The following is a 20,232-nucleotide window of genomic DNA, read 5'->3' as shown; positions in this document are numbered from 1 at the left end:
AGCCTTCTTACAATGTCTGCCACAGTCACAGACAGAATCAGAAGTGAGGCTGAAGGGAGGCCAGGAAGGGCCCAAGAGGCATGTGATATGCCTGTGAGAATCAAAGCTCTGACCTTCAGAGTGTCAGCCCCAAATAGCGAGCCAGCAACTCCACAGTGCCTGCTTTATCGCTCCCACCAAGCATTATTCAGTTTCCTGATGGACCTTGGGACACTGAATAGAAGGCAGAAAAAGAGTTCATTCTGGGCATTCTCCAATTTCCACCTGATTGTGTCCCAAAACTTCAGTGGTTTCTTACATGTTACCTACTAGAATATATAATCACTTAGAAATAGCATTACATATTTTAGTTCACCTTGAGTATCCATCCATCCACAGACAGATTCAATAAAACTTCTAGGCTAATCCATAGAAGTATAGTTAAATTAGGTCATGCTTTAAGTATATTGTTAAAGACATTATTTCTAAAGCAACTGACCATCATTTGCAACATTTCTTCTGGAAGAAATATATTCTGAGTTTCATCGATATACCAATAAGAAAAAACTTGCTATACTATTAACTTGTTAACTCTATTACATGCATATGACAAGCTATCAGTCTGTATCTTTGCTTTCCAGAGTAACAATTTGAAAAACAAAAGACAGTTGTTTCTACAAAGAACGAGGCTCTAGACTTCCCACATTATTCATTCCTTTTATGTAGAATTTATTTGTAAATTAAGATGAGTCCTAAATCATGGGGTGCTTATGTTCAGAAAGGACTGTTATTTTTTATACACACGTGTGTGTGTGTGTGTGTGTGTGTGTGTGTATCACTCCTAAGAGGAAGAAGTTTCGCCAATTTATTGTGTTTACTTACCGTGAATGTACATTTACTACCTATTTGAATCATTGTCTTTCACTGTTGCTAAATTCTATCTCAAAAAGGAAATAGTCAAACTGCTTCCAAATCATATTGTACAAAATGTGACTACAGTATAATTATAATATATAATTAGTAGAATCTGACCTCTTTTTATGACAACACTTTTTTTTTTTTTTTTGCCTTACGCGGGGCTCTCACTGTTGTGGCCTCTCCCGTTGCCGAGCACAGGCTCCGGACGCGCAGGCTCAGCGGCCATGGCTCACGGGCCCAGCCGCTCCGCGGCATGTGGGATCTTCCCGGACCGGGGCACGAACCCGCGTCCCCTGCATCGGCAGGCGGACTCTCAACCACTGCGCCACCAGGGAAGCCCGACAATACTTTTTTAAATCAAATGGGTTTGGAGTTAGCTGTATTGCCTAGGAGCCCATAAGGCTGAGATTACTGAGATTACTAACTCCAGCTTTATCACAAAGTAATGATCTTGCATCTCTACACATCTATTTTGTACTCAGTGAAAAGTGATGACTCACTTCAGCTGAAAGTTAAGGTGAAGTAACTCGCAGTGACCAACATTACCACCTGGAACAACTAGAAAAGCCAGATATAAGAAAAAAATTTGTTAAAAACTATTGAAGATCTTCTGAAGAAGCCAAGACTAGAGGCTTCAAGACTCCAGATAAAGGAAGCACTGAAGAAGTAAACTGAATTGTTGAGGGTGCTTTTCTCCCCTGGAATGGAGAACAGGGGCATTTGTCATTCTAAACACATGGCAAAAGGTTGAGAATATGGGCTTTGCCTGAGCAAAGGACTACTGAGATGGGATAGAGAATCCAGAAGAAATTTTTGCTTTGAGGGTGAAAGATAAAAGATTAGATATAGGACAGGCCAAGATCCCAGTGAGAAACAAATGATGAAGCACCAAACTGGCACATGCCTGGTTTTACCCACATGCTCGTATGATGTTGCATGTATGATTAGAGGCTAAGACAGTAAGAAGAAAGCTTCTGAAAAGAAGAGCAGGATTCTCTAAACACACCTGCCCTGACTGTGTTTAGTATTTGTGAACGCACCCGTGGCAGGCTCTGGATGTCCGTGCCTTGGCAGCTACGTAACCCTGCAGGGGATGAAGTCCATCTGCACTGGAGTTAGCTCTGTCACCCACTGGATTACAATGACTGTCCACCACTCCATTTTATCTGCTTAGCAGAAGAAATGCTGACAACTCTTTAGTCTTGGATGAATTTGCCTGGAGCCTCTACAATTTTTATACACAATTACTAAAATCAAGAGTAAAGAGAGACACTGAAAAGAAGCTCACAGTAATCCAGTTATTGGCATTAGCATAAAAAACTTTAAAGTAATTTTGATTAGCATGGGCAAAGTAACAGGAAAAGATGGAGAAAACAGATAAATTGGTATCCATAGAAAAGAATGAAATACACATTTGAAAACTGGAAAAAAATACAATAATTAGAGTAATAACCCATAGATGAGCCTGAGAGCATAATAGGCATAGTGTAGGTGATGATTAGTAAACTGGAAGAAAAGGTCAAAGAAAAATTTCCAAATAAGCATAGAGAGAAATGAAGAGTGGAAAGTAGTGAAATAAGTATAAGAGCCAGGCTGGGCACAGTGAAACAATGTATTAAACATATAATTGAGATCTCAGAAAAAGAAAAGAGAATGGAGTAGAGTATCAAGAATGCACTACGGGGCTTCCCTGGCGCAGTGGTTAAGAGTCCGCCTGCCGATGCAGGGGACACGGCTTCGTGCCCCGGTCCGGGAAGATCCCACATGCCGCGGAGCGGCTAGGCCCATGAGCCATGGCCACTGAGCCTGCGCGCCCAGAGCCTGTGCTCTGCAACGGGAGAGGCCACAACAGTGAGAGGCCCGCATACCGCAAAAAAAAAAAAAAAAAAACAATGCACTACGAATTTCATTTGATGAGAGACATCAACCCACAAATTCAAGAAGTTCTGCAAACTCCAAGGAAGTTAAACCAAAAGAAAATCATATCCAGGCGCATCATAGTAAAAGTGAAAAAAAAAAAAATGAAAATTTTAAAGTCAGCCAGAGACAAAGACCCATTATCTTTAAAGCAACAACAAGATTGAGAGGTCTGATGGAAGCCAGAGTCAAAAGAATAACAAGGTAAAGTGTTGAAAGAAAACAACTGCCAAATAAAAGTTTTATACCCAGCTTAAATATTCTTTAAAAATAAAGGCTGTATAAAAATATTTTCAGACACACACACACAAAAATGAGAGAATTTGTTGCCAGGAAAGTTGCAATAATAAAGATATATAACAGCCTACTTAACAATTTTTATTAAGATTCTAATAAATGAGTTGTCAAGAATGCCACTAATTAAAAATACCAGACGTTTAAAGTAGAAATCACAAACCAAATTCACCTTTATATAAATTTACTTCTTTAACTGAAAATACCTGAAGTTTAAAAGTTAACTAATAAATAATATTTCTTAGATAGTTCTTCCTCTATTTTTAAAGTCACTTTTGCACATTAGCTCATTTACTATACACCACTCCCTGTGAGTAAGGCAGAGCAGATACTATCTTTATTTTATGTAAAATGAAAGTGTTATCCAAGAAGTTCAGAGACTTGTCCTCAATTAGATGACAAAGTCAAAGCTAGAACACATTTCTCTTACCCAGTGCTCAACATTCTTACACTGGGAAGTAGAAAATGGATTAATAATATCAAAGGAGTCCATTAAGTTGCAAAATGTGTCCAATACATAAAAAGGGGATAACTTTAGCTTATGAGGATTTTTTCTCCATTTTTTAAAAATTTTATTTTTTAAAAACTGCACTGGCAAAATTACCTTACCCCTATAAATGTCATCACACTCCTGAATATTTTCAACAATTCCATATTGTTGGTTTTCACTCTTAAATTATAATTCCAAGAAAAGGCTGAAATGCCAAAACCTTTCAGCCAAAAGGCTTCTACTAAACAACTTCAATATCCAAGGCCTACACAAAAGTTAAAGTCATGATGCTTTGTGAGCCATAAAGCATCCTTAAGCTAGAATTTGAATTACACTACAGAAAATACCATAAAACAAACTTCTGATTGGGTTCAAGATTTAATTTAGCCTCAAGGAAGGTGAAGAGACTTCTACTGTATCACAGAAATCCTACATTACCTGTTCAAATCAGACAATTGAAACAACAAACCAAGAGGCCACCAAATAGTATAGACTTAATCCTCATACATAATCTTTTCTTGGAAATCTTCCAGTCTTCTGACATAGTGGTCCTTTTCCATGACCTTGAAACATCACTGTTGCCTACTCTGGGCAACATACTATAGCTGTGTTTTTGTCTTACAACTTCCTCTTCTTCCTCTCATTTTTCCCAATTCAGAGTCCTTGTGTAACAAAATAGCCAAGATATTTGTGAAATATGTTAAAGAACATTATGAAAATATTACTTCATATATTTTTTAAAATAATTTTGTACTGCCTATCAAATATATTAAACAATATAGATTTCTAAGAGGCTTACACTATCTGAGGACTTTCCTCACATATTCCAGTGTGTGTGTAGTGAAGCATCAGAGCATTTTTACCTGCTTGGATAAATATTTTTGAAATAAGAGATTTCAGACATAAAGTATAACCTGCTGCCTTAATGGACATTTTCATTCACCATATAAAGGGAGTAAAATATCTTATCGTTAAAGGAAATATCATTTGCCCAAAACCATGAGCCAAATACCATATGCCTCCTGCTTATCTCTGCTGGCTGACTGTCAGATCAGGATTATATATTTTACATAAATGTACATTATCATGTCCGGTGCACATCATCACATGAGCACATCAGTAAACAGTACGTTCACTGGGCTAGTTTCAAAGAGATTTTGGTATTACTATATTTAAGGAGAACAGCCAGTATGAGCAACAGGCTCTCTAAGAACCTTCATGTAAAGCTCCTTAAGCTTTACTACAAAGAGATGAGCACAACAAAGTTACAAAGAGAGAAAACTTTTGAAGAAACTGGTGGAGCCCTTTCTGATACGAACTCAGGAAACAAATAATGAAGTAAAAATTATTTCTGAATCACGGGAGAAAATGTTGCTTCCAAACCCAGAAGTTCTGGATAAAGATAGGCTCTCTTTGGTTAGTTATATCACGGGTCTGCCAACAGAACACAACACAATCAAACATTTAATTATATCCTCCCCAGAAAGAGACAGCAGCATGTAAAAGCCACAATGAGCAAAACTGATGTGACATCCTCTGAGACCCATCTTTGTTCCACGGCTTATATTTAGTAAAACCTCCCTCTATAATCTCACCTAGCTCCTTTTTCACTTCCACCCCATTTCTTACTCCAACAATTTTCTATCAAGTCTGTTCTGAAAAGACCTCAAGTTTATCACAAGAGCTTGCACTGATCAAAAAAATTCACTTTGATGCTTCCGTTCTGGAAAAGTTTACTTAGGAATGCCTGTCTTTAAAGGAAAAGAAATATTCTAAAGGAAAACCAGCAAATCTTTTTTAATAAAAAGGCAATAAAATGACCCTCCGAATTATGACTGTGATTACTTCCTTATACCCTCGTACTATGTTAGATGCTGGAATATCGAATTCGTATACCAAGAATCTCGTTAATACTCCGAGATAATTTATTATACACTAAATTCATGAATATAAAATAGCTCTCAAAATTTTAAATATCTTACATGGCAACGACAGTAGATGAAACTCCAAAACAAAGTAACTGAACCCCAAAGTGGCAAACTTTCACTTTCTTTCACCTTTTCCACCAAGTGTTTCTTTTGGAAATAAAATGACTTTAAAATCAAATATTCCAATAGGTTTCGCTACTTCTCTACGATCTGGAAATTGGACTCTCCCCAAACAGAAGAAATTCACGGGTAAAAGGTGCGTGGAACCCCCAGGCAGCGAGGAGGCGTGGGTGTGGGCACCGTGGCTTCCAGCTCTCAGAGGCAGCCCAACTCTAAACGAAAGGACGTCAGCAGGTTCCCACTCTTTCCTCGGTCAGCCCACAAAGCTCTGTAACAGAACAGATTCCGACCCCAAAAATATTTAGCAAGCGGACCTCTTCCGCCACTACTGAATAACAAAAGGGATTGCCAGGAAGACGTAGATCTCCCTAACTACATACTGGACGTGCCTCTAACTGCATCCACCTGTCACAAACAATCCTCAGGAAGAGCGCTTCGGAAACCAGAAAACAAAGCGCGAGGGAGTCCCGCTAAGTTTGCCCTTTCACTCGTATCACCTGGGGACAGAACTTGGGCGTCTTTCTGCCTCCACCGGTCACTTCACTTCCTGGAGCTTAAGAAGCTCGCTCTGCACCTGGACAACTGCGACACTCACCCTCGGGCGCAAGACCCTGCTGAGGTCTCAGTCCCAACGGCGGCAAGAACACGACGGCATCCCCGCCGGGCGGGCGATGCCGGGACGCGATCCCCCTCAACAGAGGCCGAGAGCCCGCGCAGGGCTGAGCGCCCCGGCGCTCACCCGAAACAAAGGCTGCGCTCGGCGGCCCGCGGCGCGCGCCCTCCCCGGGGAACCGGCGTCTGAGCCCCTCAAGCCCGCACTCGAGCTTCACGAGGGACTGGCATCGATTCCGCGCTGCCCGAGGGGCGCGGTCGGGCACTAGCACGAAGCCGGTGTCAGCGGCGGTCGCGCACCGGGGGGCCCACCAGAAAGGGCCGGCGCACAGGGCGAGCGCCGGCGGACGGCGGAGGCGACCGCCCAGGCAGCCGCCGAGGAGGCGGGTCCTAGCAGCCCCGCGGACGCCGACCCGGAGCTCCCGCTCCCGCGCGGACCCACCGGGCACGGGCACCTGCTGCCTGCGCTCCCGGGCGGGCGCCGCGCCGAGCCCCGCTCGGGTCGGAGACCCAGGCTTCCGGGACAGCGGGCTGAGGGGCTGCGAGCTCCCACCGGCGCTGCCTGGAGGGTCTTCGCGGTCACTCACCGGCGGAGGGAGAAGCCGCTCAGGCGGCCGCCCGGCTGCGCGGAGCCCGCCTCCCAGGGCGCAGGCATCCTCCCATCCTTTGTCAGCAGCGGGCGGAGCGCTCCTCTCCGGCTGGCGGACGGCCGGCCGGCGGCAGGCAACCGTCTCAGGCTCCGCTTCCCAGCCTCTCCCCTCCTCTCCCCCCTCCCCTCCTCCGTCCCCCCGGCGGAGCCGGCACTCACTCGCTCCCATGATGTCATCCGGCGGAAATCTGCCATGCTCAAAGACTGGATAAGCCGGCGCGCACGCGGGGACGCAGCGCGGGCGGAGGCGGCACGGAGCCCGAGGCGCACCCGGAGCCCTCCCGGACAGGGCCGCCGGAGTCAAGGGCAGTACGGGGAGGGGTCTGCCGCGCGGCGGCTCTGAGGGTGAGTGCGGACAGGGCGAGAGTGGGTGGAGCCCAGGAGGAGGAGTGCGGTCGCCGCTGCGAAGATTCCTATCTCGGTGCTTGGACTGACGGCAGATGCGTAGGGTGAGGAGAAAGTTTTTTGGCTTCTCAGCAGCTCATGTGCCCTAGCACGCGGACGGACACCTATGTTCCGGTCCGGTGAATGACCAGAATCCCCGGGACACCGGAGCCCCAACCTCAGCGAGAGAGTTTAGGTTGTCTGGCCGGCGGCAGCCTCAGTGACGAGCTGCTGAAAGGATGAAGAAAGGCGTGTCCTGTTTATGGGTGAAAGAATCTGAAACAAAGCATTGGGAAACTGGGGGGGCGCGATGACCCAGGAAACTAACACGGAAAAACCTCGGCTCCCTAGAGAGAAGCTAATGGCAGAGATTCACCCGCGGTCTTAGTTTGTTGCTCCTTTCCTCCCCACCACTGTTGGGCACTCTTGAGGTGACTTCCTCGTGGCCTCACCCAGGGACTGCCCTAGCTGGTAAAACCATTTAAATCACAAGAGGTTCATTAAGAGCCATGAAAGATGTAATATCAATTCTTTTTACCTAACATTCTTTATAAAATCAATAAATGTTTTATTAGAGGAGTGAGCAAACAGTACTTTTGACGATTTCCCTGTATTAAGGGACACACACACACACACACACACACACACACACACACGCACGCGCGCGCGCCAGCCAGAACTGAGACCCAGCCCTACATCAATCTAGGGCAGCTTCATGTTAAAAACTCTGGCTGTACAGAGAACAGGGTCTGACAAGTGAGAGTTTGTGCTCTTATTAATCAGCACTTCAGGGAGTCTATCGAGACCCTCAAGATTATCCACCACTCTCACCCCTGGAAGAAACCAAGGTTGCAGAGGAGACCACCAACAGCCAGTGCCAGTGAGGCAGACTGTCCTGAGCCATGGGCCTCTGCCTGCGGGTTCATCCACCATCATCCTTTAGAAGGAGAGACTAGGAACAGCATTTATTGTAAATATGGGTACAATGAGGAAGTCCTTAATCTTTGTAAATACAAGGCGGAGGACTCAATAGAATAACAACCTGAAGGCTATGTGCTGTATTCAACAGCTGTTGTTATGAATTATGAAATTGTGAAATTCACTGGGACTTTCCTTAAGAAAAGTTAATACACTGTTTGAAAGCAAGATCAGAAATTATTTTTTAAAAAATATATCAAAAAGGCCATGAAGTACGTAGTTTGCAAATAATGCAGGAAATCTATAAGTGTTAACTTGCATTTATTTATTTTCAAGTTAAAATATTTTGGGTATCATTTATATATATATTAGAAATATGTATTTTAACATCCTCGTTAACAACTCTTACTTTTTTTAGATTAAAATAAACTTTTAAGGATAATGGCATTCTTTCCTTCAAATCAAAGAACAAAAGGACGTATAAAATGCACAAACAACTTTTAGAAACAAGTATTTTTAAATAGCAAAATAATGAAGATTTTAAAATTCAGGGCAACTAGGAAATAAACTAGATAGAAAAAACTAAGAGAGGTAAGAATTTGGTAATGTAAGCAATACCGTCTTGGAGAATAGAAGAACGATCTAATTGCTTGAAAGAAGGTAATTAGAACTGCTAATGATGCTGTTCTAAGTATATCAGAAGGTCAAGTTGTAAACCTTCCTTCCTAGATTGCTTCTCTGATCCCCATCTGTCTTCATTGCCTCAGTTTATCTTGACGTTCTTCACCGTTCTCTGGACTAAGACACAAGTGTAGAGACAAGAAGGTCATAGGGACTTAGCAGATCTGGGAAACTGAGACAAATAACCAAAATGATCAGAAAATGTGTCCCTCAACTTTTATTTTTTTATCACTGCTCTAAAGGGTTAAAGCAAAACCTCTATCTCTTACTTTAAGAAAAATGAAATGCATTCATATGTGTTCATTTATTTGGTCCTATGGGAAAGTCTCCAGTTATATAATTCTGGCCTTCTTTGAGAATTAAAATGACTGTGCTGTGGTCTTCGCTCTGGCCCTTGATCTTAGCAAAGTGAATTGACTATATCTCTACTAGAACTTTTTCTCTGTGTGTTAACCTACCAAGATCCTTGCCTCTGTCACTGACATTTCCCACTTCTAAACATGCTTTTTTCTTTACTTATAATTTTTTAAGTCATGCTGTTTGAATATTTTAAGATATTTTTATCCAAATGGATGGCTATAAATAACTAAGATAAAACATCCAATTTTTACCTTGAAAAAAGTATCACAATTCTTAGAAAAAAATTACATCTGAAGTCATATCTTATAAACCTTACGTTAGAATTTCATTTAAATGGTGAATATATTAAACGTTGAAACTGAAGATTCAGAGGGGAAATATTAACTTTGCCTCATTTATTGATGCTTGGCTGCACTATTTTCATATTGATACATGATTCTCTTCACAAAAACAATGACTGTTCAGGGGAGAAATAAACACATTTTAGAATTTTCCCTTGTGGATTTCCTGAAATGTAAAATTTTTACACTCTGGTTTTATCCTAATTAATAGACTCATTAATAGCTAGTGACATTTTGAAACAAGCTTTCATAGATACGAATTTGTTAATGCATAATAAGCAAAACTAATATTATTAAGCCCTTATTATATGTCAAATTCTGTGCTAAATGCTTACATGCATATGCCCCTTTGATCGTTAAAATTGCCCCATGACATGAATGTCTTATTAGCCTCTCTTGAAGATGAGGAAACAGATACCTAACGGGGTTACAAAAGTTGTCCAGGCAACTAAACCAGTAACTAGTCAAAGTTAAGATTTTATTATATCAGCCTAAACACATAAAGCCTGCCCTCATAATGGTACACTAGCAACTTTTAGATAATTTTTCCTCTGAAAAAGTAAAAGCATGATGATTTTCTATATACGTATCCTATTTAGTGAGGTGGACAATATGCCTTTGTGAACTTTGCCATCAGTTACTAAATCCATCACAAAATTTATTTCCATTATCCCTGTTAATGAAATGCTTCCAAAGTTATTTACAAAGAAAAGGAATCTCAGGATACCAAATACATTTTAGTTTCTAATGTATCCTTAAAGAGTTTCAGACAGAAAGCAAGGTGCAGTGATTTTATACTTGGAGACAGATCACTGTGAAATGAAATAAAAAAGAAAAAAAAACATTAACAATTTAAACAAAGACAGAGACTACCTCAGCAACTATCTTCTCTATATAGTTAGTCCACTAGTGGACCTGAGAAGGCAAACTCCGTCACCCACCCAAACAAAGACTTCCCTCCCTACTGTGGATATTAACAAGGAAAATAGATCATTTTACACATTGTATCTCAAAGGACCCATACGTTTTTTATCATAGAAAATAATATTCCCTGGGCACAGATGTATAACCAAGCTTCTTTAAATAGAAAGTTTTAGTATACAGATTTTTCCAAAATCCTCTTTTATCTCACCTTTTTGATAATTGGTCATGTTCAGCAACTCTGCTAACAAGGATTATTTGAATAGATTTGTGGAAAGGTTAAAAGGTACACATCACAGGGCTCCCCTGGTGGCGCAGTGGTTGGGAGTCCGCCTGCCGATGCAGGGGACGTGGGTTCGTGCCCCGGTCCGGGAAGATGCCACATGCCGCGGAGCGGCTGGGCCCGTGAGCCATGGCCGCTGAGCCTGCGCGTCCGGAGCCTGTGCTCCGCAACGGGAGAGGCCACAGCAGTGAGAGGCCCGCGTACCGCAAAAAAAAAAAAAAAAAAAGGTACACATCACAGATTATTCTTCAAAGGTATGCTGCTAACCTAGCTTTTTGTATTAATTTCTCATTTATGAAATAAAAATGTAAACAAATAATGGGACTCCTTATATTCATAACATGTTAGCAGACCAACTAATCTATTGCACACATGTGATATTAATGTTATCTTGACTCTGGCTTCAGAAGGTTCTTCTGTCATTAAAGATGCTTATTTTACAGGACAGGAGGCTTGTCCCATTCTTATGCTCATTTTCCAGGTGCTCTGTCTATGGTGTCTGTAGCAGGTCACTGGCACTAACATGACATAGAAATGGTCATAGAGGAACCACTTTTGCTTAAAGGTGGACGAAAGGATAAGGGAAAGTTCTCTTGAAATGGGCATTCTGCTTGTGAAAGGAAAGGGAAGTTATGTATAACAGCAGCTGGCTTTGAAAAAGTGTATGTATACAATCTCTTCTTAAAGAAAAGTATTTGAGAAGTAGAGAGGCTGATGTATCTATGCATATGTTAGTTCTTCATCATAATAAGTGGGAATTTTTCTTAATCAAATGCTCATGGTATTCAGCTGTCATAATAGCATGAATGATCTGCCTCCAATATTTCCACCCATATCCCATGATCATGTATATATCTTCAAATGACTTCAGTTACCTTGGCTGACCCCATTTATAAGCGTGGAATTAAGGACAACACAGAATGAAATATTCACAACAGGGAGATAGTTCTCTGATTTTTGAGTTATAGTACTTCATCTTTATAGCATACTGCTTTTCTAAGGCTATATCTTTTTTAACTATTATGGGAGAAAACACCAACCAACATATTTACCGAGGAAAGACCCTAATAGGCATTCCTGATTTTCCAAGTCAACTTTAATTCCTGAAGTACACCATACACTGAGAGCCATATGGAAAGGGCTCAGAGTGCTATGACCTTGCTTCTGGATCTGACTCTCTTATTGATGTCTTTTATGATTTAAGCAATTTATTTAACCTAGCTACCTTATCTTTCTCATTTGGGGAAAGGAAGTTAATGACATCTGTCGTACTTGAGAGGATTTTATGAGAAAAGAAAGTAGAGTTGGAAGTGTGATATAAAGGTAGGGTAATCGTTTTAATAAATCTAAATGGGCCTCCTGAGCTGTGTCTTGTACAGATAGAATGAACATTCAGTCATGTGTGGTTGATTTTGGTGACTAGAACAAGAAGTAGGCGAAGGTAGAGGAAGAGAGAAGAAAGGAAGATCTAGTCTGTTGGGAAGCTTTCCAACAGATGTAAAAATAGAGCAGTGAGGGCTTCCCTGGTGGCGCAGTGGTTGAGAGTCCGCCTGCCGATGCAGGGGACGCGGGTTCGTGCCCTGGTCCAGGAGGATCCCACATGCCGCGGAGCGGCTGGGCCCGTGAGCCATGGCCGCTGAGCCTGCGCGTCCCGAGCCTGTGCTCCGCAACGGGGAGAGGCCACAGCAGTGAGAGGCCCACGTACCGCAAAAAAAAAATAGAGCAATGAAAAGAGAGTGGCTTTCGAAAAGGTTCTAACTCCAGTTTTGCCATTTACCTTGATTAATATCTTAATCTCTCTGAACCTCACTTTCTCCTGTAAAATGCAACTAAAGTTATCTTTTTCTTAATTTATTGCAATGTTTCTGAAATCAAGATATGTGTGTACTTCTAGAGTAATTTTAATATAGTGTTATTTCTCACCACTCCTAAAAAGTTATTAACTATAACAAGAATTGGTGATAAAGTCTCAAAGAAATAAGATTCTATCTCAAAGAAGGAAGGAGAAGTTAATTTGCTTTATTAATGCTACACCCAAACACCCTGAACAGGATCTGGAAACTCTCGGTTCAATGAATGAATATATGACTGGATCATCATGATGATTAAGTAAAATAACAGAATGATAATACCTAGGATGGTGTCTGGCATTGAGCAGCTGATCAGTAACTAATATAGCCCCAAATCCTGGATTCGGAGACTCACTGCATTCTAAAAGTTTTTATTCATTTATCCTTTTAGAAAGAAAAGAGTATATAATGTATTTTGTGTAATATCCCCACAGTGGTCTAGGTAAGCACCCTGAAATCAAACACAGCAACATGTCTGCAGTAAAATATTGAAGGTTCACATCCATCTTGATAGAAGAAGCCATGAGTCAATTCAGGTCATGTTGTACCAAATGAATAATGAAAATGTTTTCAATATTCAGAGATTTCTAGATTTTAGAATTTAGTAAATTAACTGTGAATGATAATGGGTAACATTTATTAAGTACCTACAATGTGTCAGGTCCTGCTCTAAGCACTTCACATGAATTAATTAAACCTCACAACAAATTTCTAAGGTAGGTACAATTATTATTCCCATTTTATAGAAGAGAAACCTGATGCACTAAGAGGTTAAATCACTTGCTTTATTTGGTTTATGAACCAAATAATTCTGGAAGGATTTGTGTTAAACATTATAAAAATAAATTTAAAATTAAATTAAGAGGAATATATAGGTAGCCATTTATCTCAGTAGGAAAGGACTTTCTAAGATATAAGCAATGAAGGAAATAAAAAATTAAAAGAGTAATGTATTTTATTAAATAACAAAATTTCTTGAATATCAAAAATACCAAAAAATTTTTTGAATATCAAAACTTTTAAGTTTAATAAACTGTATTAAATATTTATAACAAATTGTTGATATATTAAATATATAAAGAGTTCATACAAATCAATAAAAAACACTAAGACCTCAATAGATGAGAAGGAAAGACATAAAGAAATTACAAAAAAAGAAATGCCAGTGGCAAAACAAGTGTGAAAATTCAAGTCTAAAGTTCAAAGTTAGAAATTGAGGTAAAAATTTTCAAGTATCAAGTAAAGATTCTTATAACTTATAACATGTGCCAAATGCTTTAAGAATTTCCACAGCCTTTGAGGCAGTGAGTTGATTTTTTTTCAATCTACCATAGAGAAATAACCAGAAATAGAGGAGAAAATTTTTATCTTCCAAAATGTTCATTAAAGAGTGATTTATAATATAAAAAAAGGAAACAAGTGCTTTTAAGGCCGAGAGTCATGTTGTCAATAAAATAACTTCTAACCAATGAAAAATTGTTTGGGGCAACCAACATGCCATTTTTCAAGACACTGCTGAGCCTAACAGAATTGCCAATGTTGTAAAATCATAGTTTAGTTCCTGATGTCACATTAATAAGCTCTCTGGAGTTGTTGCCAAGGAACCTGAGACCCTGAAGCCATATATCTAAGTGGGAGAGTTTTCTCTGAAGTTGTGATCAGGTGGGAGGGTAATTTTTAGTGCAGACACATTTTTTCCACAGTAAGTGATGACTAACTGTAAAATTCTTATATTCCACTGTGGACTTGTATGCTGTCCCTCTCTCCAAAAACGTTAGTACTGCAACTTTAGAGCAGTATTAACTTTGAAGCCTTTGAGAACTAAATTAACCCAACTAGAGTATAATAAAATAGCAATTTTAACCGTTAAAACTGAATCTCATGCATCTTCCTTTTCTTAACTCCAACTCCAGCCCTTCTTCCTTCCTGCTCTGCCTTCTGTAATTCTTTTCTTGGTAAACAATTCCACCATTTGTCCAAGTTTTCAAGTAAGAAATCTAAATATCCCTGCAAGATCTCTCCTCTCACTGCACCCCATTGGAGTAATCCATATTTCATATTATTTAGCAGATTATTCTATTTTGATTAATTAAATGCCAGTCCTTTTAAACATGTCTGACATCATACGATTCAGTCATCATATGTTTTCCAGCCAAATGCTATCACATGAATTAGTAGAGTCTTAAGGGATGGGACGTAGTCATCAAGTCCTACTTGATGGATCCTACTTCACAAAAATCTCTGCTGGGTATTCTTCTTCTCCCCCTTGCCATCGCCTTCATTTAGACCCTTTTCATCTTGGGCTGGCTATTCTCTCTGTCTCCCCTCCTACATCTATTCTATATTCTTCTTTGTCTTTCTCAGTTCCCCAGAGAGTTGACTCCCATGGAGTTTTTTTTGCCCCCTGCCTTCTGCTTGGGTTGGGTTTGGAGAGTGGGAAGAGAGAGCGCTGAGTCAATATTTTCCCCAGTCCCTCTCTGTTTCAGTGTGATTCTGATGGATATGACTTTGCTTCATGATTTCAGCTTCCCCCAGGATTTCAGCCCTCAAACAGCCTCCCATGATACCTTAAGAGTAGGAGGGTAGTAAGGCTTAAGGGGTGGTAGTGGCTTCTGTTCTTGCTAGTCCTAACCTGTTGGTTTCTTTAACTCTACTCACCCATCACTAAGTATTTCCTTTACTAAAAGGTCTTGTAATAAACCCTAGCAGATTGTGCCCTTTGTTTCCTATCAAGACACACACAGGTACATAGCCCTTTTCCAAACCACTGAAATGGCCTCTAATTGATTTCATGCCTACAGCCTCACCCTCTCCCCAGCCCTTTTACTGCACCTCCTTCAATCATGCAGAGTACCCTTTCTCAAATGCAAACCTAATCATGTCATTGCCCTGAACAATACCTTCAGTGTTTTATGTCATCATTGGCAGTAGTTTCCAACCAGATGTGCTACAAATGATCTGCAAATCCTTATACACCCAAGAATTTTCTGTGAAATAATCAGTCTCATTTATACACAAACTACTATTTTTTTAAACATCTTTATTGGAGTATAACTGCTTTACAATGGTGTGTTACTTTCTGCTTTATAACAAAGTGTATCAGCTATACATATATCCCCATATCTCTTCCCTCTTGCGTCTCCCTCCCACCCTCCCTATCCCACCCTTCTAGGTGGTCACAAAGCTGATCTCCCTGTGCTATGTGGCTGCTTCTCACTAGCGATCTATTTTACATTTGCAAACTGCTATTTTTAAAAATTAGGCTACTGTGATTAATTAAATGCCTGCTCATTTAAAACATGACTGACTTCATACTGACCTTGTCATTATATGTTTGCCCAGGCCATTTAATCTTCCTTTATGTGTATTTTTAAAACTTCATATTCAAAATAAAGTCTAGACTCCTTCTAATTTTCTAGCTTATTCTTCTATCGCTCGCCCACATGTACTTACATTTTACTTAAGTGCCACGCTCTCTGCATCTCTGCTTTAGGTAATTTCCTTCCCATTTCTGAAAGGAACTCACCTACACTCCATAAACTTTTCATGGCAAATTCTTTCTCATTTTTCATAATAGAAACATTATATTAAAACCAGTAGGCTAGAGTTTAAGTTCTTTGTATGCATTATCTCATTTAATACTCATTATAATAGCTGAGATGAAGCTTAAAGGGTTTGTACAAGTTCACCCAAACATAATGTGTAAAATTAAGACTTAAACCTGACTTCAAACCCACACCTTTAAAACTAAACTATACTTGGGGCTTCCCTGGTGGCGCAGTGGTTGAGAGTCCGCCTGCCGATGCAGGGGACACGGGTGCGTGCCCCAGTCCGGGAGGATCCCACATGCCAAGGAGCGGCTGGGCCCGTGAGCCATGGCCGCTGAGCCTGCGCGTCTGGAGCCTGTGCTCCGCAACGGGAGAGGCCACAACAGTGAGAGGCCTGCGTACCGCCAAAGAAAAAAAAAAAAAAACTAAACTATACTTTCTCATAAGATGCTAGTCCAGAAGGTCAAAAACTTACATATTCTTTGCAATCTCCCTCACGTGCCTCTCCTTGTGTTTATTCCCATGCCACTTTATACATACCTCTTCATAGTTTATTGCCGTGATCTGTTTACTTGTTTATCTCTCCCATCAGTTTCAAATATTTTAGGGATGAAAACTTCATCTTGCATTCTGTTTGTTCTTTTTTTTTACTTTGCATATTAAAATTTAATAGAGTATCTAGTTATTAAACCTAGAATAATTTCTTAATCAAGTTAATGCTTGATAAATTAATGACACTGTTTTTAATATTAAAATGAAACCATTTGTATGAGGAATTGTTGCATTGCAACATTTCCAAAAGTGCTTATTTTATTTAAATCCTTGATTCAATACTGGCTTGATATTTATACAGGGTGTCTCTTCTGACCATCTTATTGTGGCAACTGACCACTTTTTCCTTGGTTGCCCAATAATGATTAACTAATCATACGTGCTAAGAAACATCAATTTTTCTGTTAACTTAGTTGACTTGGTTCACATATGAATGCTGATAGTAATTACTTTTCTGTTATCAATATTATATATTGTAAATCAGCTGCAGAGTGAAAAACACTGTCTATCTGGATGTCTTCGTTTGTAATTTATGTTGTTTCTTGTTTAGTCAGTCACATATACCAAATTTAGAAGATGTGTTTGGGGGTGGAAGAGCAGCCAAACTTATAAAAAAGCAATGCGTAAGAAAGAAAATAAATACTTAAACCACGTCCTTTGGCCACAAGATTTTTGTGAACAAGATAAGGTTTATCAAATATCTGATTGCAATGTAATTAATGCCATGAAAACATGTAATAATGACAGCTGACATTTAATGAGGTTTGTTATGTGCCAGGTATTTTTCTAAATACCTTACTTTCATTAGTTAATTTAACCTTCACAACAACTTTATGCAACAGGTATTAATAGTTCCCATTTTGTAGATGAGAAAACTGAGGTGCAGAAATGGAAAGCAACTTGCAAAGTCATGGAACTGCTGATGTTCCAGGTGGTATTTAGAACCCAGGAAGTCTATCCTCTGAGCTTTCTTAATTACTATGCAATATTGCCTTTACTTAAAGAAATAGCTAGTTGAATCAATTATTATTAGTGAGGACACACACACACACACACACATAAAAGCATTAGAAAAAAGGGTCCTGGCCCATATTCCTGACCCTGGCCTATATTCCTGACCTGACTGGTTCCTGAGGCAGGATTCTGGTTCCATCATTTTCTATCTGTGTACTTCAAGTTTTTTACTTATAAAACAAAAACTATGGGTATTTATTTTATAGGTTTGTTGTGATGATTTTATCACCTAATATATATATGAAGCACTTTAAACAGTGCCTAGCACAGACTAAATGCTGGTTATTAATCATTTCTGACTAAAATGAGCATTTATCCTCTTGGTAAGCATTCATTTAGTTACTTTTTAATATGAAAATTAATAAAATTTTATTCCAATTTATAGATCAGTCTATTTGTATACTTACTAAACTGAATTTTCTTCCACAAGTTCTGAAGTACATGCAAGGATGAGACATAATATTAGACATGGATTGACTGATAGGTTTTAACTTGTGAGCCATCTATAAGAAATTGATGGCCGTTTCTTGGGTAGGCAGTTGAGATTCCTCTAGTCACATAAGTGTACAGCAGGAGCAAGTGATTTGCTGGATTCATGTGCACTTGGTTCAGGGAGGCTGGGTTCAGCACCACGGACAGCACTTTGCAGGGACACACTATGCTGACACAGCTCAATCACTCACGGTCTTCAGCAAAGAGGCACGATAAGAAGAAGCTTGTGGGCTTACCACGTGGTGCAGTGGCTGAGAGTCCGCCTGCCGATGCGGGAGACACGGGTTCATGCCCCGGTCCGGGAGGATCCCACATGCCGCAGAGCGGCTGGGCCCGTGAGCCATGGCCGCTGAGCCTGCGCGTCCGGACCCTGTGCTCCGTCCGCAATGGAAGAGAAAAAAAAAAAAAAAAAAGAAGAAGTCATTTTCTAATCTGATATATTCATTATGTATTTTATCCTTAAAGTAATCATATCTTGTGTAAGCATATTTCTTTGGGACTTCCTTTTGTAGCAAGCTCCCACCTGTGGATTTAAGAACGTGAGAGGGTTTATTTTAAAAATTAAATCCTTTTAAGAGGAAAACATAACACTAACATTTTGGTGGTCAGCACACCAGTCATTAAACAAACTTCTGCTGATAAATGTTTATACTTTATTATTACAGCTTTTCATAACATAGCACTGGAATTACATTGTCATCTATTTTCATAAAAATCTCAACACAGCTTGACAATTTCATAGAATTTTAGAATATTAAGCTCAAAAGGATCTCAGAAATTATTTAGACCATATTTAGATAAAATAACTAAGGCCCCAAAAGGTTAAGAGGTTTTTATAAGATTCTGTGGTTACCCCTGGCAGAATTATGACTCTGACTTAGAGTCACTTTACTAAATAGTGAATTTTCAAAACCTTTATAAAGAAGCCTTCTCAATTTTACTTAGTAGAGAGAACATATACTATGGTGATATGTGGATAGAAGGAAAAATATTTTACGTCAAAACTAAATAATACTTTAAATTGAAACAATATACCCATAATTAAGTGGTGTTGCATTGAGCTTTAAACAATTAATTCCACAATATGCTAAAAAACACACTATTTTAAAAAATAAAACATGAAGAGTATCCAGTGTATCAAAGACTACCTAAAGCAGCTAAACATACTGCATAAAATGTTTATCTTCCAAATCAGATATTCATTCAAAAAGGAAATTAATGAAAATTGGCCACTAGCAGCTTTCTGTGTCCAAAAGTCATCAATAATATAAAAATTTGTGCGCACACACACACACTCTGTAAAATAGCTGAGTCATCTTATGTCTAAGGTTTCTTTTAAAAGAGAACTACATGAAAATATCAAAACATAAACATAATTTTTTCTTATTTGAAATGTAACTATATTTGGGAGTATTATATTTTTTATAGCCAAATTCTTTGGTTCTTAACTTGTCTCATATCTATTCAATGCTTTCGGTAAATAAGAGTAATTTTTTTCTTCTTTTGGAAAGCAGTCATTACTCATCTGCCACAAAATCATGCTGGTGGAAAAAGAAAAGTATAGTATGAGATTAAATAAAACAGTCTTAATAGAATTTGAGTTCCATGACACCCAAATAGAAATTAGGCATTCTATGTAACGAATTATACAGGAAAAACCCCATATAATATATAAGCAACAGAGAGGAAAAAGGGAGAAATATTTTTATTTAATTTTATTCTTTGGCATAGAATACATAAGAAAACCCCTTATAGGAGCAATTCACAATATGTGAATCAATTTTATGTTGATCTATGTAGCCATGAAATACTGAGTTCAAATTTATCAGGTTCTACTATGTAGGAACTCATCTGGCGGCCAGAACAGCTGAGAACCTGATGCTGGGAATTTCAGTGGCCTTCACGCCAAGTTGTTTCTAATTCCATCCTCAGAAGAAAAACAATTTTGGGGGGGGGGGGGGGGTTGGGGTTTTTTTTCTGC

The 20,232-nt window shown here is 39.5% G+C and overlaps 1 protein-coding gene across 7 annotated transcripts in view; it reads right to left on the bottom strand.

Moving 5' to 3' along the window:
• Positions 1 to 7,821, bottom strand: part of MARCHF1 (membrane associated ring-CH-type finger 1) — a gene marked incomplete at its 3' end in the record, with an annotated part of 840,798 nt that extends 832,977 nt beyond the window's left edge. For 3 of the 7 annotated variants that reach the window (XM_079920614.1, XM_079920602.1, XM_079920606.1), the window contains exon 1: positions 6,846 to 6,875. Coding sequence is in view for 1 of the 7 variants with exons in the window: in XM_079920607.1 (XP_079776733.1) it covers positions 7,067 to 7,076 (10 nt within the window). Of the gene's footprint in view, positions 1 to 6,845; positions 6,978 to 7,066 lie in introns of those variants that run through there. The other 4 variants (XM_079920607.1, XM_079920618.1, XM_079920608.1 and 1 more) reach the window with 4 other exon arrangements.
• Positions 7,822 to 20,232: the final 12,411 nt, after the last annotated feature.

This window comes from Stenella coeruleoalba (assembly GCF_951394435.1).
Source record: "Stenella coeruleoalba genome assembly, chromosome: 4".
Taxonomy (NCBI): domain Eukaryota; kingdom Metazoa; phylum Chordata; class Mammalia; order Artiodactyla; family Delphinidae; genus Stenella; species Stenella coeruleoalba.
Note: the sequence above shows the minus strand (reverse complement) of the source record. Positions and strands in the feature narration are given on the sequence as shown.